The sequence below is a fragment of the Xyrauchen texanus genome, chromosome 35 (genome assembly GCF_025860055.1).
Source record: "Xyrauchen texanus isolate HMW12.3.18 chromosome 35, RBS_HiC_50CHRs, whole genome shotgun sequence".
Classification (NCBI taxonomy): Eukaryota; Metazoa; Chordata; class Actinopteri; order Cypriniformes; family Catostomidae; genus Xyrauchen; species Xyrauchen texanus.
In genome coordinates, this window is record NC_068310.1 from 28,379,812 (window position 1) to 28,399,153 (window position 19,342).

At 37.4% G+C, this 19,342-nt stretch overlaps 2 protein-coding genes across 2 annotated transcripts in view; both read right to left on the minus strand.

The window, feature by feature from the left end:
- Positions 1 to 2,729: 2,729 nt before the first annotated feature.
- Positions 2,730 to 6,064, minus strand: si:dkey-261l7.2 (uncharacterized protein LOC569751 homolog). Its single transcript, XM_052106484.1, has 7 exons — positions 5,944 to 6,064; positions 5,542 to 5,674; positions 3,963 to 4,052; positions 3,788 to 3,882; positions 3,542 to 3,705; positions 3,297 to 3,413; positions 2,730 to 3,143 (listed from the first exon to the last, which is right to left on the minus strand). The coding sequence occupies exons 2-7, from the start codon at positions 5,664 to 5,666 to the stop codon at positions 3,048 to 3,050; spliced, it is 687 nt and encodes a 228-aa protein (XP_051962444.1). The 5' UTR covers positions 5,667 to 5,674; positions 5,944 to 6,064; the 3' UTR covers positions 2,730 to 3,047.
- A 3,924-nt stretch (positions 6,065 to 9,988) lies between these two features.
- LOC127628802 (PH-interacting protein-like) overlaps positions 9,989 to 19,342 on the minus strand; it is a 49,054-nt gene continuing 39,700 nt past the window's right edge. Inside the window, exons 26-39 of the mRNA XM_052105708.1 lie at positions 18,747 to 18,871; positions 18,565 to 18,647; positions 18,328 to 18,439; positions 17,936 to 17,997; positions 16,290 to 16,445; positions 16,019 to 16,139; positions 15,708 to 15,833; positions 14,704 to 14,776; positions 14,048 to 14,101; positions 13,164 to 13,319; positions 12,897 to 13,049; positions 12,281 to 12,468; positions 11,442 to 11,824; positions 9,989 to 11,055 (exon numbers count right to left, since the gene is read on the minus strand). Coding sequence (XP_051961668.1) covers positions 10,370 to 11,055; positions 11,442 to 11,824; positions 12,281 to 12,468; positions 12,897 to 13,049; positions 13,164 to 13,319; positions 14,048 to 14,101; positions 14,704 to 14,776; positions 15,708 to 15,833; positions 16,019 to 16,139; positions 16,290 to 16,445; positions 17,936 to 17,997; positions 18,328 to 18,439; positions 18,565 to 18,647; positions 18,747 to 18,871 — 2,478 coding nt within the window. The 3' untranslated portion in view covers positions 9,989 to 10,369. The remainder of the gene's footprint in view (positions 11,056 to 11,441; positions 11,825 to 12,280; positions 12,469 to 12,896; positions 13,050 to 13,163; positions 13,320 to 14,047; positions 14,102 to 14,703; positions 14,777 to 15,707; positions 15,834 to 16,018; positions 16,140 to 16,289; positions 16,446 to 17,935; positions 17,998 to 18,327; positions 18,440 to 18,564; positions 18,648 to 18,746; positions 18,872 to 19,342) is intronic.

Sequence of the window (19,342 nt, forward strand, 5' to 3'; positions counted from 1 at the left end):
CAAAGCATGTCACTACGCCACCACAAGGACATAGAGTGCATCGGGATTTGGTAATTCCAAATTGAGGAGAAAAAGGGATAAAATAAAATAAACTTCAATTGGTTCAAAATGCAGCTGCTGACTAGAACCAAGAAATATGATCATATTAGCCCAATTTTATAATTGTTACATTGGCTAACTGTTATATTTTGTGTACATTTTTAAATTCTGTTAACTACATTCAAAGCTTTGAATGGTCAAGCTCCACAGTACTTAAGTGACCTTCTGACACGCTATATTCTGTCACATTCAATACAATCAGAAAAAACAGCTCCGTTCCTTCTTGGTGTCAGACTCCACTGCTACGTGTTGCTGAGAGATGATGACAAATTACAGCCGGTGCCAGCCAGACATCACGTCAGTCTTTTGACTTCAGAGGATGAACTGATGCCAACTCCAACTGTAAGACATAGGATATGTCATATGCCACTGCCTGAACCTTAGACTTTGGATGGACCCCACCGAACCTCATCGAAATTACCTGCAGGTTGAACTGCGATGCACCTCATTAATATCTGCCTGCATCAACTTTGTCTATTGATGGACTACACTCTTGAAATGGAATACATAGACTCTCATTTAATTGCCATCAGTCAACTAACAAAGAACAATGCATCTATGTGAACTTCTGCTGTTAAACCAGAATGGACTTCAAAGACATTAGTCATTAATCTTAAAGTTATTTATTTATTTTTAAAACACTGGACCTTAAGGCTTACTTAATTTACAAATAATATTAGCATTATATTAATGTGGTTTAGCCAGAGGGGAACTGGCCCCCACAGTGAGTCTGGTTTCTCCCAAGGTTCTTTTTCTCCATTAACCAACATCTTATGGAGTTTTGTGTTCCTTGCCACAGTCGCCTTCAGCTTGCTCACTTGAGTTATAAAAAAAATTATTATTTAATTATTAAATTTCTATACACAATTTACAATCACATTTAATCAAACTACACAATGATCACTCTAAAACTTTATAGATATTACAGTTACTTGACTTGCTTAAACTTACATCTTGGCAATTTTGGCTGCAACAAAAAAGGTAATCCCAAAAGCAATCTTTCTCAGTTTCTGAGTTTCTCTACTCATCACCTGTTACTGTCTGTGAGCACCAGTGTGCAGGTCCAAGGGTGCAATGATGAAAAATTGGCATTGATGTTTTGCTGAAGAGGCTGTGTTTGTTCCTTGCAATGTCACAAGTTCCACAAATTCCAAATGGCCCATTTCTGGAGCCGCTCTTTTTCTATTAAAGTTCATCCAAAAATTACAATTCTGGTTCACTGATACCATCCCAGATGTGTATGACTGTATTTCTTCAGCAGAAAACAAACGAAGGTATTTTGAAGAAGATAGAGCTCTGTCGGGTCCTTATAATGCGAGTATGCTGGTGCCAGCACTTTGATCGTCCAAAAGTGATATTTAGGCTGCTTAAAAGTAATCACATGACTCCAGTTGATCAATGGATTTCTTCTGAAGCGATTCGATAGGTTTATGTAAGAAACATGTCAATAATTAAAATGTTATTAACTTTAAATCGCTTCCATCCAGGGCGCTGATGCTGTTTGAAATGGCCGAACTCTCGTGTGACGTTCGTTCTTCTGTTTTAAATTAGCGGCGCTCCCGAATTCTCGCATGAAATCGCTGATGCGATTACTTCATGCGACATCTACATGATGCGTCAACTGCTGGCAAGAAGCGCTTTTTAAAAGTTGATAACATTTTAATTATCTATTTATTTTTTACACAAATGTATCGATTTGCTTCAGAAGACATTCATTGATCAACTGCATGGATTATTTATAATTTTAATGCAGCCTAAATATGACTTTTGGGTGATGGCACCCATTTACATGCACCCTTTATAAGGACCTGACAGAGCTCTATCTCCTTTTAAAAATCTTTATTTGTGTTCTGTCGAAGAAAGACAGTCATACACATCTGGGATGGCTTTAGGGTAAGTGAATAATGAGAGAATTTTCATTTTTGTGTGAACTATCCCTTTAAAGTTTTCAGTTCCGAAAGATACAGTATGTTTTTATAGCACAATTACCTCTTATGTGTCAAAAGATCAAGGAAAATTTGATTCCTCGAGTCAGTAAAAAGTTTTGCAATATTTTTTTTTTACTCATGTCAGCATTCATAGCCAACTGGAATCAAACTGCAATATTCCAGGATATTCTCAACCCTCTGCAGCTTTTGAAATGTTTTAAAGTAACGGAGCATAGACACAGCAGCAATGTGAGGTGAGCTACCAAAGTATGGCCTGCCTCTCTTTTCGCCATGATTACTCCAAAAACGTCTTGCTTGAAAGAAAAGACGCCACTTACACTTGACGATTGCATGAATAATTTACCTGAATCCCATCTTCGTTGACTTTTTCACCATATCAGTTACTTTAGTGTTTAATGTTGCAGTTCAAGTGGTGGAAACTTTTTGTTTAGTGTTTTAGAGTCATGTCTGACCCCGCTCTTCTCAATGCCAATGGCACTTCAGTTCTCAAACCCACGCACGCTTTTCAAGGCATTATGGGAATGACACAGAGACGGTTTTCAACAAAGAAACAAACAACATTTTTTAGATAAAGTCAATAAACAAACTTTAATAAAGTTCATAATTGTATTTATGGAACACTGTTTAATACTTAACATTCTCAATACTGTTGTTTTACACCATAAACACAGCACACATCATCTTTTTATTCTGCACATTTATTCCCTGAGGAAGCTGCATAACATATTTACTGTACATGTATTCCACAAGACAAAACCAATCTTAAAAGAAATTACATATCCTACGTAGCCTTGTATTTAAGATTATGAACAGAACTGTACACAATAACCCTGTTAAAAGCTACTAAATCCTTCTGAAATGCACTTAAGGTAGAACAAATGTCTTATTTAAAATGCTTCCATTGTTTTAAAAGAATTTACACTGTCAATGAAGGGTAACAAAAGGTGCAGATTCCTTTTAAACCTGTAAAATTCTTTACTCTCAAATTCTGATGTCCTTTCAGTCATTGGGGTAGATTTCTTGCAACCACTCCTCCATAATAAACCTTTCCCCATCAAAGTGTGAAAAATACTGCTCTAAAGTAGGGATGTCCGGCTGTAGACAGACACACACAGTCAGACGAATTAATACACAATTGATTGAGATGGTGTCCAAATAACGCAAGAAAACTTCAAGAAAGTTTTAGTAGTAAACCAATTTAAAAATGGAAATATGTGTGTGTAACTATATGAAAGATTTTCTCTGCACCTTAAAGCCACGGAAGAGATTCACATTATACTGAGGAATGTATCCAATCATTAGTGATAAGGAATCAGGTCCGCTGAAAAGGATTCTGTAATGTGGAGTATTCTTGGCCCTCTCCAGCTACACACAAATATAAGTTCAGCTTCAGTTTTTTAATGTCTACTGTTATATTACTGCGGTTCTAGATTACAACTTTAACAAATGTGAATTTGTTTTTATTTATAACAGTGATTATGTCTTTTACAAACCTCTGAGTCTGTGTATTTCTTGCTCTTGATCCACTCAGGGGGAGCTCTGAGTCCTGCATCCCAGCCCACTATCACCCCCACCATGTGATTCTGTGCGTCTATAACAACTTGACCTACTCGGTGCAGCACATATGCTGGCCTGGGACTTCGTGCCTCCCCTGAGACTAACCATAGACATAAACAGATATGCTGAAACAGAGACAGAGATTTTGCACATCCATCCATTGAATTCAGAATACATTTTACCTGCAAAGTAGCCATCGTTGTTATCTTGCATTAACAGCTCGATCGCAAGTGCTTCCTCCAGTGCATGCTGTTGGTCAGCCTCCTCTTCAAAGAACCTGTAATGTGGCATGAGTACCCACCTCACATCCAGTAATGGAGTATGACGATCGCAACATGACAATTAGTGTAGACTTACGGTAGTTTAGGAATCCAAGAATGGAGCCACTCAACCCAAACAGCTGTGTTCAAGTAGGATTTTCTCATGAATTCCCATGTGTCCAGGATTCTAAATATGAAGAGGATTAGAGACTATTAGAGAAAGGATAGTTTACATTACATTTGCAAAGACAGCAGTGTCCGGCAGTGTAACATGCTCTTCTTTATCTAAAACTATTTAAAAAAAAATGTGTCTCACTAGTTGAGAGACTATATTATGATTTTACACTACCAGTAAAAAGTTTAGATACAGTTGACTCAATTTGTGTATCTCATGAACTTAAAAACCTTGAAATGCTTTAGTTTTGTAGAAATATACATATTGCCTACATATGAATTTTATTAATTATATGAATGAACATAATGTAACACTTTAGTCTACTTTTATCCCCTAAATAGATGCGTTGGGCCGTATAGTGATTAGTGAAGGAAAAACAGCCGACAAATGCCCAGAAAACAGGGGATCTCTTTCAATATTATTTAAGAAGCATCAGAGGAGGATGAAGTTGACTGAAAGAATGCCCAGAGTGTGGAGAGCTGTAATCTAGGCTAAGAGTGGCTTCATTTGATGAAACTAAAAATAAGATAATAAAATAAAACAAAAAATAAAACAATAATCAGGCATTTCAAGAAGTCCCTGCGTGACCCACGATGTTTCATTATATTTTATGGGAATAATTATGCTTCTTCTTTTAATATAGGTTATGTACATTGGTGTGTTCTGTGTTATATTTTATGTAGTTTAGTTAATGTTTATTGCATTATTGTAGCATCACATGTGGTACCCTGAATGTGTTTTGTGATTGGGTGAGTGCCACTGTGCACTGTCCCTACAAGTGTATTATTTACTGCTCGTGGAATGACCTTCAGTTCATCATGTGGCCTTTTGGAGTTACTACAGTGATATAGAGTGGTTAACGTCTGAAAACCAGACTTTCATAAGTCCAGAAGAATAATATATCACGTTTATACAAGTTAATAATATAAAAGGTAGTGATCTGTAAAATACACAGGCATAAGAATTACATCCCAAAAAGCCTGAAACATGGTCTCCGTATTTTTTATGGTTAATTTCTGGTAATCGCAGATGCTGGTATTTTACCATAAATGTAATCTCCCTTTTTTTGCAGTATACATAATTACATTACATTTTCATTACAATTACATTTACTTTTGATGACTGTAGCTAATGAGGTGAAAGGTGGTAACAATTCTAGGGGCCCACAAACACATTTTTAACAGTATTGTTTTATATGAAAAGGGCTAAGACCCATATACATTTAAGTGGCCCAGAATTCCTTGCTACAGCCCTAGCTGGCTGCACTATTATTTCTAAATAGATTAATATAATATAGACTACTAATACAGAATGAGTAGGTGTGTCCAAACATTTGACAGTTAGGCCTAAATACAGGCCTTTTAGAAATGTTTCTTTAAAATCCTGATGTTGAAAGAAAGTTAATTGACAGTTATTTGTATACACTTCATAGTAGGCAATTTAAGGAAGAAAGTTGTTGGCTGAATGGGACGCCTCCTATGTGAGTTTATTAACTCTGTACCTCTGCGTAGCGATGTGACGTTGTGCTGCAGTCCCACTTGTCCATTTGGAAATGAGATATTGCGCAGGCAGAGCTGACAGAAGGAGCGTCAGCTGAATAATTACACCAGCAGTGATTTGAGGCATCACTTCACCTAGAAATTCAATAGGACACAGATTTCAGATTTATAGGTAAAGTTTACGCTCTTAGTTTTATCCCGCATATCCAACGTTAATTCCAAAAGTCCGCGTTTCATATTATAATTAATTACACGCAGACATGTAGCCCATACATTTGTCAATGCAACTTCTTTTATGTATTCAAAAATGCTAAAGAGTCAGTATGGCATCTTTAAAGTCCTATATTTCCTTAACTCTGAATGTAAAAATGTTAAATAAAATGTAACGGGTAAATGTATCTTACCTTCTGCAACTGAAGAGAGTCTCTGTGAACAATATCACACTTTTAAGTAACTATACTAACAGTAATTATTTTAGCTTGATAACAGGAAGAGCTCACTCTAACTCTAAGCTTGTCATGCTTTGTGCGAGCATTGTCTTGAAAAACTGGAGTTTAAATTTACATGCGGGTAGTTTCGGTTTGGCACCTGTGCCTCCAAGTTCAGCATTATTAGAGTGCGCGCGGCCAATAGCGGTGCCCCACGAGAGTAGATTTGCACGCGTCTCGCGCCGCCACGTCAGGAACGGATGTTACACGAGGATACTTTAATTTATTTCGGTTCAGACGGTGTCGTGAGTGTGTTTTCTTTTCAAATTAATTTGTAATGTGCTTAAACCTCAAATGAAAGAAATAGTTCACCCAAAAATGAAAATTCTCTCATCATTTACTCACCCTCATGCATACCATTCCAGATGTGTATGACTCTCTTTCTTCCGCTGAACACAAATGAAGATTTTTAGAAGAATATCTTATGTAGGTCCATACATTGCAAGTGATTGTTGACCAAAACTTGCTTCAGAAGACATAGATTAAACCACTGGAGTTGTATGGATTTCTTTTATGCTGCCTTTATGTGCTTTTTGGAGCTTCAAAATGTTTGTCATCATTCACTTGAATTGTATGTACACACATAGCTGAAATATTCTCCTAAAAATCTTTATTGTGCAGAAGAAAGTCATACACATCTCATGGCATGAGAGTGAGTAAATGATGAATACAATTTTTTGGGTGAAATATTCCTTTAATATTATTGTGCCTGGAGTTTTCTTCTTCTTAATTTACTTCATTTAACTTACAATTTGTGCAAAAAAAAATTGTTTGGTGAAAATTCACGTGCAGTTCCAACGATCGCACGAAAGAGGGCGTTGTTCTCCATGAAATGGTTTATTATCACTAACTAGAGGAACATAAAACACTTAATATTTGCAATTAAGAAAAGTACAAGGCAGTACGTGGAAACACAAACGTTTATTTCCTTAAAATATCTGTATGAACTAATGTGACAGCAGTACACCCTACACATACATTCTATTTAACGTTTTTTATTTACACTCTTTCCTTTATATAAAAGTATACAAACTAGAAAGACCTCTCAGTCAAAAGATATAAGACCAGAGAGGGAAAAAGACCCTGACCCCACAACATGACTGTATCTTCAGACTTAAAACACCAGAGAATATACTAACATGCATCCATCATTGATAGCCACTCTTAAACCTGTCAATGTCTGTGAGATGTCACTGCCTGTGCAGTATGGTTGTGGCAAAGGGGTCAAAAGACAGATATAATACAATTTTCATGTGTAGCAAAAGATTATAAACACCAGATCAATAAAACATGGTGCATGTACATAAAGACATGGTCACACACACTCACAAAAATGCATTAATTGCATATACAACAGCAACATACACACAAACCAACATTACATTCTCATAAACACCCACATCCAATGGGCTTTGGTTCATCAAACCGGTTCTAAAGCTATGGGCTAGATTAGCTCTGTAGACTGTCACTATGGATGACCCACACCACAACTGCAGAGCATACATAAGAACCAGGAAAATTACATGGCAACAAACCAGGGTGAACGTCATCCCGTTTGGCCAAATCGCTTTTACAAAAGTGACTAAGCTTTATATGTGGGTCCAAACTTAAGGTGTACATTAATTCTTCAGTTTTATGTCCAGACAGCAATCTCTATTTGCTCCCACACAGGTACATAAACAAAGTCAAGGCACATTCAAAACAGAACACGACATACACATTGCCTCTTATGTCATTCGCTGCCCTGCGGTATCTACTGAACAAGTCAATGTATCCGATGGAGAGTGAAATAACAAAGCGTTTCTATGTGATCAGGCAAAAACAAAAGCCCTCCCTACTCATGAAATGTACAGTTCCATAGTAATTCAATGGTTTTACCAAACAGAGAAATAGCTCTTAGTGCAAGATGAAGAGTATTGAAACCTCGATGCAATCGACTTCATTCCATGCACACATTGTTAACTATCAATAGTGGTTTTTACAAACATTCAGTGACCCAAACAAGTTTATGGACACTTGTGTCACAGTTAAAAAGTATGAATTTAATTGAATTTAACAACAGAAGTGATAACTTCACTTTCTTAAGAATTTTTTGCAACTTTCAACCAGTTAGTCCAAAGGTGATTTTGTGTGATTTTTGTTTTTTGTATACTTTTCCAGTTGTTTGTGATAATTTGTTTTTAAAGAGATTACTTACAAAGGGTAATTTCTAACCAATTACATATGTTAGAGTTGATCATTACAAGAAAATGTATAAATTAATTATAGAAATCGGCATGACGTTTTAAGATTTTATTAATTTCCATGACTTTTCCAGGCGTGGAAATCACAATTGAAATATTCCCTGATACACTACAGGTTCCACTTTAGGTCGGAATACCGATAACTAAGGTGATAACTGATTATTCGGCCGATAGTTATTAATATCGATTTAGAATGATAAAATTTTTAGTCTTTCCTTACAATGACAAGCACAGACATAAGCTACAAGAGTACAAAATGAATAAAATCTCAGATGCAGTTTAATGTTCAAACAAAATCCCATTAATGAAAAGAGAGAGGGGGGGTGGGGGGGTGGACAAAAGAAAAAAAGATTTGATGCATAAAGCAGGACTTTTCACTAAGATTTGATGCATAAAGCAGGACTTTTCACTTAAAGCAGGACGTTTCACATGCACGAAATACACCGGGGACTCTTATTTTGAAATGACAGACATAGCTTCATTACAATGCTCTATTTGTACTGTAAGTACTAACCAAATTATGCTTATTATTGCCCATTTATTCACCAGATAAAGAGATTTATATACTGAATATGATGACTAAACCACCGATTTGTTAACCACGACTACCAATTAATTGAAAAGTACCTGCCAAATGGCTTGCAAGCAATTTCTACTCGACACAAGCTCTAACCAAGAGCAAAATTTAGGTAATGAACTAGTTTAGAGCAGAGCATAACTAGAAAAATGTATATTTACTACAAAAATGTCCATGAATTAGATTTTCATGACCTTTCCAGGTATGGAAATCACAAGTTTAAAATTACCAGATATTTCCAGGTTTTACAAGACTATGGAAACACTGTTTTATTTTAAATCATTTAAAATGTTTTGTGAAGCATTTTACTTGAAAAGTGTGCATGTGCCGTTTCTTAAAAAAAATTAAATAAAAAACAAACACCACTGGATATTTTGCTACCTATGTAATAACATACAAACATTTTTAAGTGTCTTAAGTGTCCAAACACTTAATTGGGCCACTGTACTTGTATGCAATGATAATGATTCTTTTCTTAGAGGGATCACAGTGCATTCTGAGAGACCCACAAATAAAATGATATCTGCATACTGAGGTGCAGAGTTATGAAATCACAATATTACACACCTCAAATTGCATAAACTCAAGTTTTCCTAACAAATAATTAGGGAAACGCGCACACACACACACACACACACACACACACACACACACACACACACACACACACGTCATGTAGATACATACTGCTCGCTAATCTCTATCCCAACAATAGATCAGTGAAACAAGTTTGTACTGAATAAATCAATACAGTGAAGCATGGTACACGCACAAACATACAGTACACACATCTTGGGGAGTACAAAGATGCCATAATATATTGAAAGTATGAAAAGGCACAAGGTATTGCTAATTATATAAAAACATGCAAATTACCACTACCACTGATCTTTGTTGACTTGCAGAGAAAGACATTAAAAGACAAAACAGAAGTAAAAAATGTCACATGGTCATTCTCTTCACTTCATTCTACTTTAGCTTTAAAGCCGCTGACACAAACACTCAGAATGTGTTAAAAATAGATTTTTTTGAAGACGTGTCTGATTTGTTACCATTAGCAACAACTGTGTAAAAACAATGCATAAAATTAACAGTTAAAGAGAGACAAGACAGAGCTCAAAAGTTAACCCCCCCCCACACACACACAATCACATTAAACACTCTCACATAAGTGCTTTCTTGAGAGATGAAATCAGATATTTGGATTGTTATAAGACTTATAAGACTGTTATAAGAAGTAGGTAACTTTCTTCACTGGCATTCAAATAGTGCATATGAAAATCAGTATTTAACTGCATTTGTAAATTTTCTGTGGAAGAAATGTATAAGGTAGGGGCTCTCATAAGGGGTAGTGACTTTTTACGAGACTGCCTTAAGTCACCAAAAATGTCAGACTCAAAAAGTGAGAATCAATTTATTAAGAATCTTGTGATCTTGACAGTTTTATAGCAGCAGGAATGGTTTAACCCAGTGGAGTGGGGAGAAGGGGTTTTGTCACAGAGGATATGCAAAGTTGGCATCGTTACCAGCCAATGAGGTTGGCTTTGGCCTTTTCGGTGAGCTTGCGGACTCTCCCCTTGCTGGACGTGCCAAAAGTGATCGAGGCATCCTCAAACAAAAGTTGTCTTTGCTCTTCTTCAGAGTCTTCCTCATTGTAAAAGGCTGTCCTTCGGCCTTGGTTGCGTGTTCTCATTGACCCTTTAGAGCTCCCGTCCTCGCCCATATACATTTCTGGCTCCTCCCTCAGGGTAGGGCTGGGGGCAGGGGGCGTGGTCTCTTCAATGCCACGTCGACTACTCCTTCTTAGAGTTTTAGGGCTTGAAGGAGCTGGAGTCTGTGGGGTTTGATCTGTCGTCCTGATCTGTCGTGGTCTACCTCGTTGTCTTGGATGCTCTGGAGTCAAGACAGAATCTGAAAGGCTACTGTCCTGGGTTCCAGAAGAAGCCCTGCCTTCCTCACCAGTGGACAAAAGAAGCTCCTCCTCTTGAGCGAAGTTTCCTTGTAGGTACTCCAGCTCTTTCTTGCTTTTCCTCCCTCTCTTTTTGCCAGAAGGCTGGGGTGAGGGGGTTGGCTCCACTACTACTGGTGTATTTATTTGTGCATCTAATCTGGGTCTACCCCGTCCTCTTCTTCCTACTCCCACAGTCACTTTACTTGTATGGCCATTAAAATGCACACTGTTGTGAGGAGGGCTATGATCAACTGGACCTGAGAGATAAAAACAAAAACATATAACTAGAAGTTTTATTTTTTAGTTTTACATTTTCTTAAGGAAACGTGAGTGGTTTTTGGCCATGCAAAAACTCGGGACCATGATGCTAATGTGTTCTGAGTTATTGCAAGGTGTTACTTACCTGTCCGATTCAAAATAGCCCACCCCAAAGTCTCTATGATATTCTATACCGTAGATATGACGTCATCCCATATACTTCAATATACGTATATGGGATGATTGCATGATGTATCAAAACAAGATTGTTTTTGTGGACTGACAGTAGGCCTATATTTCAAGGACCTATAAAAATGCGCTAACATGCAATAACATTAACCTTTGACAGCAAACAAAAAATTGGGTTTTATCATCTATTACCCACCTGGTGTGAGTTTAACAGGTGTTCGAAGCTTCCTACGAGACTCTCTTGCCCCACCCTCATTGCTGTGTGTGACCACAGAGCTCTTGGTTTCCCATGAGACTCCAGTTGAGTATGAGTTTTGAGTGCGTAAAACTCTGGAGGAGGGCTCTGCTGTTTTACTGTGGGTGGGGGGAGGGGGAGGAGCTGACTGGGCAGTAGGCAGATCTGAAGGTTGGGTTCCTAAGCGGGCAGAACTACGTGTCCTTCCTGGGGTAACATGAGGCTCCGCCTTTCCATTGATTTGTGGAACTGTGTGTCGTAAAGAAGGGGTCCGGGAGGGTCCAGCGGGAGTGGGTTGAGCTGTATTGTCAGATCGAGCAGGGACCCGCCTCTTCCTTTCTGGACTGAAAATCAGAAAAGAAAGCAGATGTTCTACTGACTACAACCTTACTTTTAAATGTTTTATTCTTCTTCATCTAAATATTGGCCAATTTGCATGTCCATATTTATTACTGTTGTCATTTAATGGGTTTTATAAAATCCAAAAAAATAAATAAACAAAATGATTTCTACATAAAGTACATTTAGTTTTCATTGAGAGATCCTGGTACTTTGGGCCTTAGGTGGAAAAATATGATTTCTTGAAAGCTGAATTAATCTTTTTTAAATTAAAGCTATGGTACATTTTCTTGAGAATTATGTCATGAACACTCCGGTACTGTATCAAGGGTCTTAGCAATGCTGTTTCCACTATGTAAGGGTAGTTATTTGTAAATGTGTTTCTTTAAAAAAATAACATTTACAGGAACAGTGATCTAGAGCATAAAACACTGCAATGACCAATCAGATAATCTCTGTACCTAGAGGTGGTGCTTGAAAGGGAAGAGCTCCTCCTCCTCTTCACAGACTGTCTGGTCAAGCGTTCTGTGTGCCGGCGCTGTCGAGTGAATCGCTCACTGTGCAGACTTTGCGCAGCTTTAAAATCGGTCAGGATTGAACTGATATGCTCTTCAAACAGAGCAGACAATCGTAGACTCATGCTATAGATCTGTGTACACATGCACACACAAACAAAAGCAAAAAAATAAATAAAATCTATGATAAATTAACAAAACAAAATGGTTTGTCAATGAAGATTACAAAGTGCAGTATAAATTATATTAGTTCATTCAATTTACTCTCATGTCATTCAAAACCTGAATGACTTTCTTTCTTCTTTGGAACACAAAAGATGTTAGGCAGAATAAAAGCATCAACCACTGACTTTTCATTGTCTGGGAAAAAACTTTTGCAATTGAAGTGAATGGTGACTGAGGCTAACAATCTGCATCCACTTTGTTTTCCACACAGAAAGTCATATAGTTTAGAATTAAGAAAGGGTGAGTAATTGAATACATAATTTTCATTTTTGGGAGAACTATCCCTAAAACAGATGTAAAATGATAGCATAACAACAAATCAGAGATGATCTCATACCCTGGACTTCTTGCTAGGTGTGTAGGCTTTGGAGTTGCTGAAGATGAGTCGTACATCTTTACAAAGATTCATAGGAGTGTCATACTGTTCTGCTAACAGGCGTTTTAAGACAGTACCAAAGTCCATAGGAGTATCCACAATGTCCAGGTAGTCCTGAAAGAGGTATTTTTGATGAATAGGGCTTTGAATCGCAATACGAATATTAATTGCAACGTAATCTATGAATTGTCATAATATTGAGCTGCTCTTCATATGTCTGTGCATTACCGGATACTCATCCAGATTAACAGGTTGTCTGAAAGGCTCTGAATCTTCACATTGAAAGACGAGCTCCAGCAGATCTTTGCAGTGTCCCTTCCAGGCCTGGGAGTCTGATGACGGTTTACGGCGCAGACTCCTTAGGACAGGCTGCCGCTGCCGACCCTGAAAACAAACAAACAAACAAACAAACAAACAAACAAAAACAAGCCATTAGCCAGGTATGACATCATTGGACTTTGATACATCTGTCTGTATAATAAACAATCCTGATATCTCTGGACCTGTTTACACATGGTATTTCCATCCATCTGGGATGATCCAATCACAAGTGGGAAGCCAAGACAGATGCTGTTTACAAATGTGTCTATGATGGCCATTTGTGATTGGATTAGGGAGGGTCTCTGATTTTATACATATGTCTGCATGATTTGAGGCATACTGAAAATATTATGTGAAACCTTGTCTGAATAATTGTTTGTGTATTATGTTGTGATAAATTACACCATTTAAACCAGTATTTAGTGCTGACCACTTATGATTGGATAACCTGTGCCACATGTTAGAGGGATAATTCAACTAAAAAGGAAAATTCATAAATGTTGTTCCAAACCAAATCAGTCATCATTCACTTTCGCTGCATGGGAAAAGATACAATGAAAGTGAATGGCGACATCTTCCATGGGAGAAAGGAAGTCATATATGTTTGGAACAACATTCATTCATTTAAATTTTTGGGTTAATGGCTGCTTAACATCTCCATTTGAGTTGCACAGAAGAAAGTCATTCGGGGTTAAAACAACATAAGGGTAAGTAACTGACAGAAATAAAAAATGTGGGTGAACTGTCCCTCTAAGACCTATTGTAGGGTATACTGCTAGTTAAAATTGTACCTTATTACGGGTAGACGTACAAGGTGCTTCATGCTCCTCATCCTCATCTTCATCCTAAGCCATAAACAGTGTCAATCACAAGTATATTAAACACTGCTATATAGGGTAAGGATAAGGAGGTACTCTAAGGATATCAATACAATGTATGGGTTCAGAGGGTTTAAAGGCAGAAATGTGAAGCTTATAATTTTACAAAAGCACTTACATTAATTCTTCTTTTTAAAACTATATATTATTTGAGTTGTAATGTTGTTTAAATCATAATTTTTACAGTCATTTTAGGGTTTGTTGACATTACATTGTCATGGCAGAAAAGTTTCTAACATTTCACATAACATTTTGTAGTGTTAGTAAGGGATTTTATCACACTAAAATCATGTATACATGCACATTGTTTGTCTTGTAGCTATACTTTTAAAAAAGTGAGTATTTTAATGTTCACAAATTGGCCACCATTAATTTTTTGCTTTATTTAAAAAAAAAAAGGTGGGGCAAGTCTAAATAAATATTTCTGGTAATCAAAATTATGCCACAAATGCTGACGATTGAGCTTAATTTGTATTGAACCTGGAATATTCCTTTAATAATCAAAAAAATATACAGTATTATATTTATGATTGTTTGTCTGTGTTTGGGTGTGCATCAACGACACTTACTTCACTTGAATCTGAGAAAGCTGTTTTCTTCAAACTGTTGTATAGCGGAAAAATATCTGTACAACTTTGGTCCCTGAAGAACATAGAGAAAAGCATTCAAACATTTGTCCCATGGCATTAGGGAAGTAAACAGGGCTGAGAAACTAAATTCGAATTTTTCACTGAAATATTACCAAAATTATTTTTGAATTATATTCAAATTTTAAAGACATTATTTCAGGTATCATCTGATTTTTAAATTTACATTGTCTCCTATATCCACAAGAGGGCACAACAAAAAACAATATAAACCAGCACAGTCTCTGTCATGGTTATTGTTTATTGCTGTTAACAAAAGTGGGTAAAATTATCTTAAGTAAAAAAGTAAAACGAGAAAAGGAACACTGCAATAGATGGTTTTATGTTAACTTGTTGTTGCACAGTACCCTATGCCGGCACCATAGTACTATCACAGACTCAAGCTCCATAATACAGGCAGTACCACAGTAGTTTTCATTAAGAACAGTATGTACCAAAAGCTTGTGCAGCGAGATGTTCATAAGAGCAAGCCAAGGCATAGTCAAGACACAACAGCCAAAAACCTCCACATAAGGGACCTTTTACTTCGAAATCGACCATGTTTTTCTCTGTAAGCATGAGCTAGACGGATGTCTTTGACTGTTGCACCATGTCTCGCTTTTTCAGTGTGCCGTGCAGGATCAGTACATTTTTTAGATGCTGGGTCAATTTAAAAGCAAAATGTAACTTTTAAAACATGTCTTGATACACCTGCACTCTTATTCATTACACTGTCTATTTTAGCACAAGAATGTAATCAGTATGGCCCGTAAGTCATCGTCAGAGCTTGGCACACATCCAAAATTCAAATGGACATTTTAGCATCCGAATGTGCATTTTTATCATAAAATTAGAAGAATATTCAAATTTCTACATTTTAATATGCCAGCCTTACCATGCATGGTTCAACACATAAAACCCAATGCATTTATACACTCCAGACTTACTTGATAAATTGCAACATGAGGTCAGATACAAATTTGGCAGTTGTGACAATGAATGCGCCTGGTTCATTGAAGGTTTGAGCGTTGTGTTCGATGTAGCGCACCTCCCACATCAATGACGACATTCGCCTGACAACAGATCACCAGCAAAGACCAGAAATAATCACAAGATCTTGGTCATTTATGAACAGATTGTGTGTACATATACTGTGTGTAAAGGAAGCACACATTGATGCCCTTTTATTCATGTTTGAGTGTTTACTTGCATACTTAATGTTTATGTTAATTTAGAGTGTATGTGTGTGTGTGCTGACCTATAGAAGCGGTTCTCTAGTCTGTGACGTATGGTGCTCAGATCTGTGACATAAGCAACCACAGTGCAGTATGTCGGATATGCCTGCAAGTCCACAGGCAGTGCAAATGGTACAGCCACATCTGGAGGAGACAGAGTGAACATCTGTTACAACATCAGAGTACACAGACAAGTACATGCTTTGTGAGAAGTAAACCATCAAGCTTGCACTTATAGTATATTGTTGGCTTCCTAGCAAGCATCTAACAGTAAGGTACTCTATAATGTCATACCCAAAGTACAAAGCTGGTCGATGCCCCTGATGATGCGTTCACACTCTTCGTCACGTGTGCGCGAGCCCCACTCTCCTTCTAGAGGCTTGTACAATAATGCCTTCTGCTCTTCTTCATTTAGGGGCATACTCAAGCCTAACTCATCAGGAAACACTGCTACACAGAGAGAGAATTACATACAAACTCAGTTATGGAGAATGAAATTAGCACCAGCCAAATGCAGGTATTTTATGCACAGTGACGGGTAATTTTGCCCTCATCTACCCGCCACTGTGGTGGGCGACCTGTAAGACTTCTCGGATTGAAACATGACAAGAAGTCCTGTTAGACACAATGATGCACTCTTGAAGAAACAGTTGATTATATTTTGAAAAACAGATGAAAGGAAAGCCAACAAGGATTCACTGTGTGTTCGCTCGCACTACACACGGAACACACGCATATGAAGAGTTCTCACTATTTCTTCACTGTCAGTCATCTGGAAAGCATTTGCAAGAATAGTGTTGTAAATGAGAACACTGGATATGATCTCAGACCATCTCAGGATGCATTTGCAAATGACATGCAAAGACATTAGGTGACTTGTCATGTGTGTTATAATTCAGTACAGCCTCAGAAAGGGTTCTTGAACAAGAGGTTTCTTTTCTGTTGTTGTCTACTCTTTTGCCTCCATTTGTGTGTTGCAAAATTATCATGATGATAACAGTAGTCTATGGAAAGGGTCTGCAACCTATGGAATGCATGCCAGAATTGGCATTCAGAGGAGTAAACACTGACACGCCATCATTTTATTTATTTAAATTAATTTAAATAAATTCCGTACCTGCATTTCAATCTACATCTTGATGTAATTTTTCCTCATGATCACACAGAATGTATTAATGAGCTGAATGGGAGGGTAAACAAAAAGTTAAAATGTGACGAGACTGCACTATACCCAACAGACTCCTGCACGCCATTCACACATCACAAGCTTGCAGCACTTCACCTTTAGTTTTTCGCATGAATCAACACGTCCACTTTGAATCGGTCAGTCTGCGCGGATGACAGCCTACTTTCCACGTTTAATTTGTTTCTATTTGCTTTCAGAACAACACGTGATGTAATAAGGAAAACACCACTATTAATCCTTGAGATTTCCAACCCAGCATACAGGTACACCCTCCTTAAACCATAGTCACACTAAAAATTACATTAAACAATTAAAAGAGAAAACATAAACCCACATCGTATGTTCATGTTTTGTTCAATAATTTATCATGACAGTTTCATTCTGTTCATACTTGTACTTATAACAGGAGCCAGCTGGTAAGTGATAGCTGTGCGGTATATTTAAACCTCTCTCCACTGGCCTCAACGCACTAGCGACTGATGCTAGTGGCTGTAGCCTTTAGCCTTCTCATTAGCACGTCCGCCTCCCACGCCGGCGAGCAGGACCAGTTACATACTATTACTAAATATTGGTTAGAAAAAGAGTATCAGTGTGCTCAATGCACACAAAACAATCCATATTTGGACTATCAATTATCAGTAAATGATGGGAAAAGACCTTCAAGGACAATTATAATTTTTTGTTGTAAATAATGTTCTTTTTTTTTTCTTAAAAATAATAGAGCGATAGTGACAGTAGGAGGAACATATCATACCTTCATTGGGAATCTCCTCCATGTCCCATGGGCTCATCTTCTCTGTGTCTCCATTATCCCAGCTGCATTCACACACAAACACAAAACAGTCAAGATGGCATCTACTATTACCCCAAAGAATGAGTAACACTACAATGAGCTCAAAATATAGTAATCTCATACACATACAGAAGATTCATTGCCAAGCCTCCATATGTACAGTATGTTTAATTAACAATCATAATGGAGCAATTATAGCTTTGGGGATGATTACTTCTATTATTATTAATGCAGCAAAGAAACCTTAATTAAAGCATAAAGCGAAGGTTAATATTGATCCAACAAGCATGAATGCTGCTTATTAATCATTTAACTACTCTGTATAAGTGTGTAATGGACTCTTGATATCTGACCAGACATTGTAGCACTGGAACATAGAGTCTGGATATTCAGCATGGTAAGGCTCCTGACTCTCAATCGTACCAAACCACCAGGCATCATCTATCACTGACCGGAAACGATCACCTGACAAAATAAAATATATTTACAATCAGGCACAATTACAACACACTCATTAACTCTGAATTAGAACAAACAGTCAACAGAAGGCAACACATCTACACATACACACAAAAAATGTGCATACTAACCTATCATCCAGTTCCGTTGTCTTGCATTATCGAACTGCTGCCGAAGTACCAAGAAGTCGATGACATCAGGCATATCATGGTATCTAAGACAACAATAGAGGTGAATCAGTGAGTTGCAGGTTAAAAGCAAATGAGTGAAGATTGCCATAAATAAGACATAGTGACTCCTGCTGACTACTCACTTCATAGAGAAAGAGCCACCCGTCAGTTTGCCAGTGTCTGGGTCCAGGAAGGCCAGCTTCAGACAGCACAGAGTAGGCAAGCCAACCTCATACTTAATGCCCACAATCTTCAACAATTCCTGCTCCTGTAGACATCCACACACAAATTATGTTCTTTATGAAGGGGCAATTCATTGAACTACAAGCTCTGTGCCTTTGTGCAAGACACTAAATACTGTGTCTTGCACAGTATTTAGACACTTATTACATGCTCAGTCCCTCCTGAAGCAATCTGGGAATAAGTCCCTTGCTCAAGGGCACAATGGCGAATAATTTAAGGATTAACACACACTTTTCAACCTGCAATCTTTGGGTTACCAGCCCAGAACTGTAACCTTTACACTGCAAAAAAATTAAATAAATATTAAGAATCAGTATTTGTCTAATAAAAACATCTAAACATCCATAAAACTAGATACAATTACTTGAGAAGCAAAACTGCATTAGATACAGAATATGGCTTGCTGCCACAGAGTATATCTGTAATTAAGCTTATTATTATTTTTCTTACCCCACTAGCAAATGTTGTTGTTTTAGGCAAAAATCTAACCAAATTT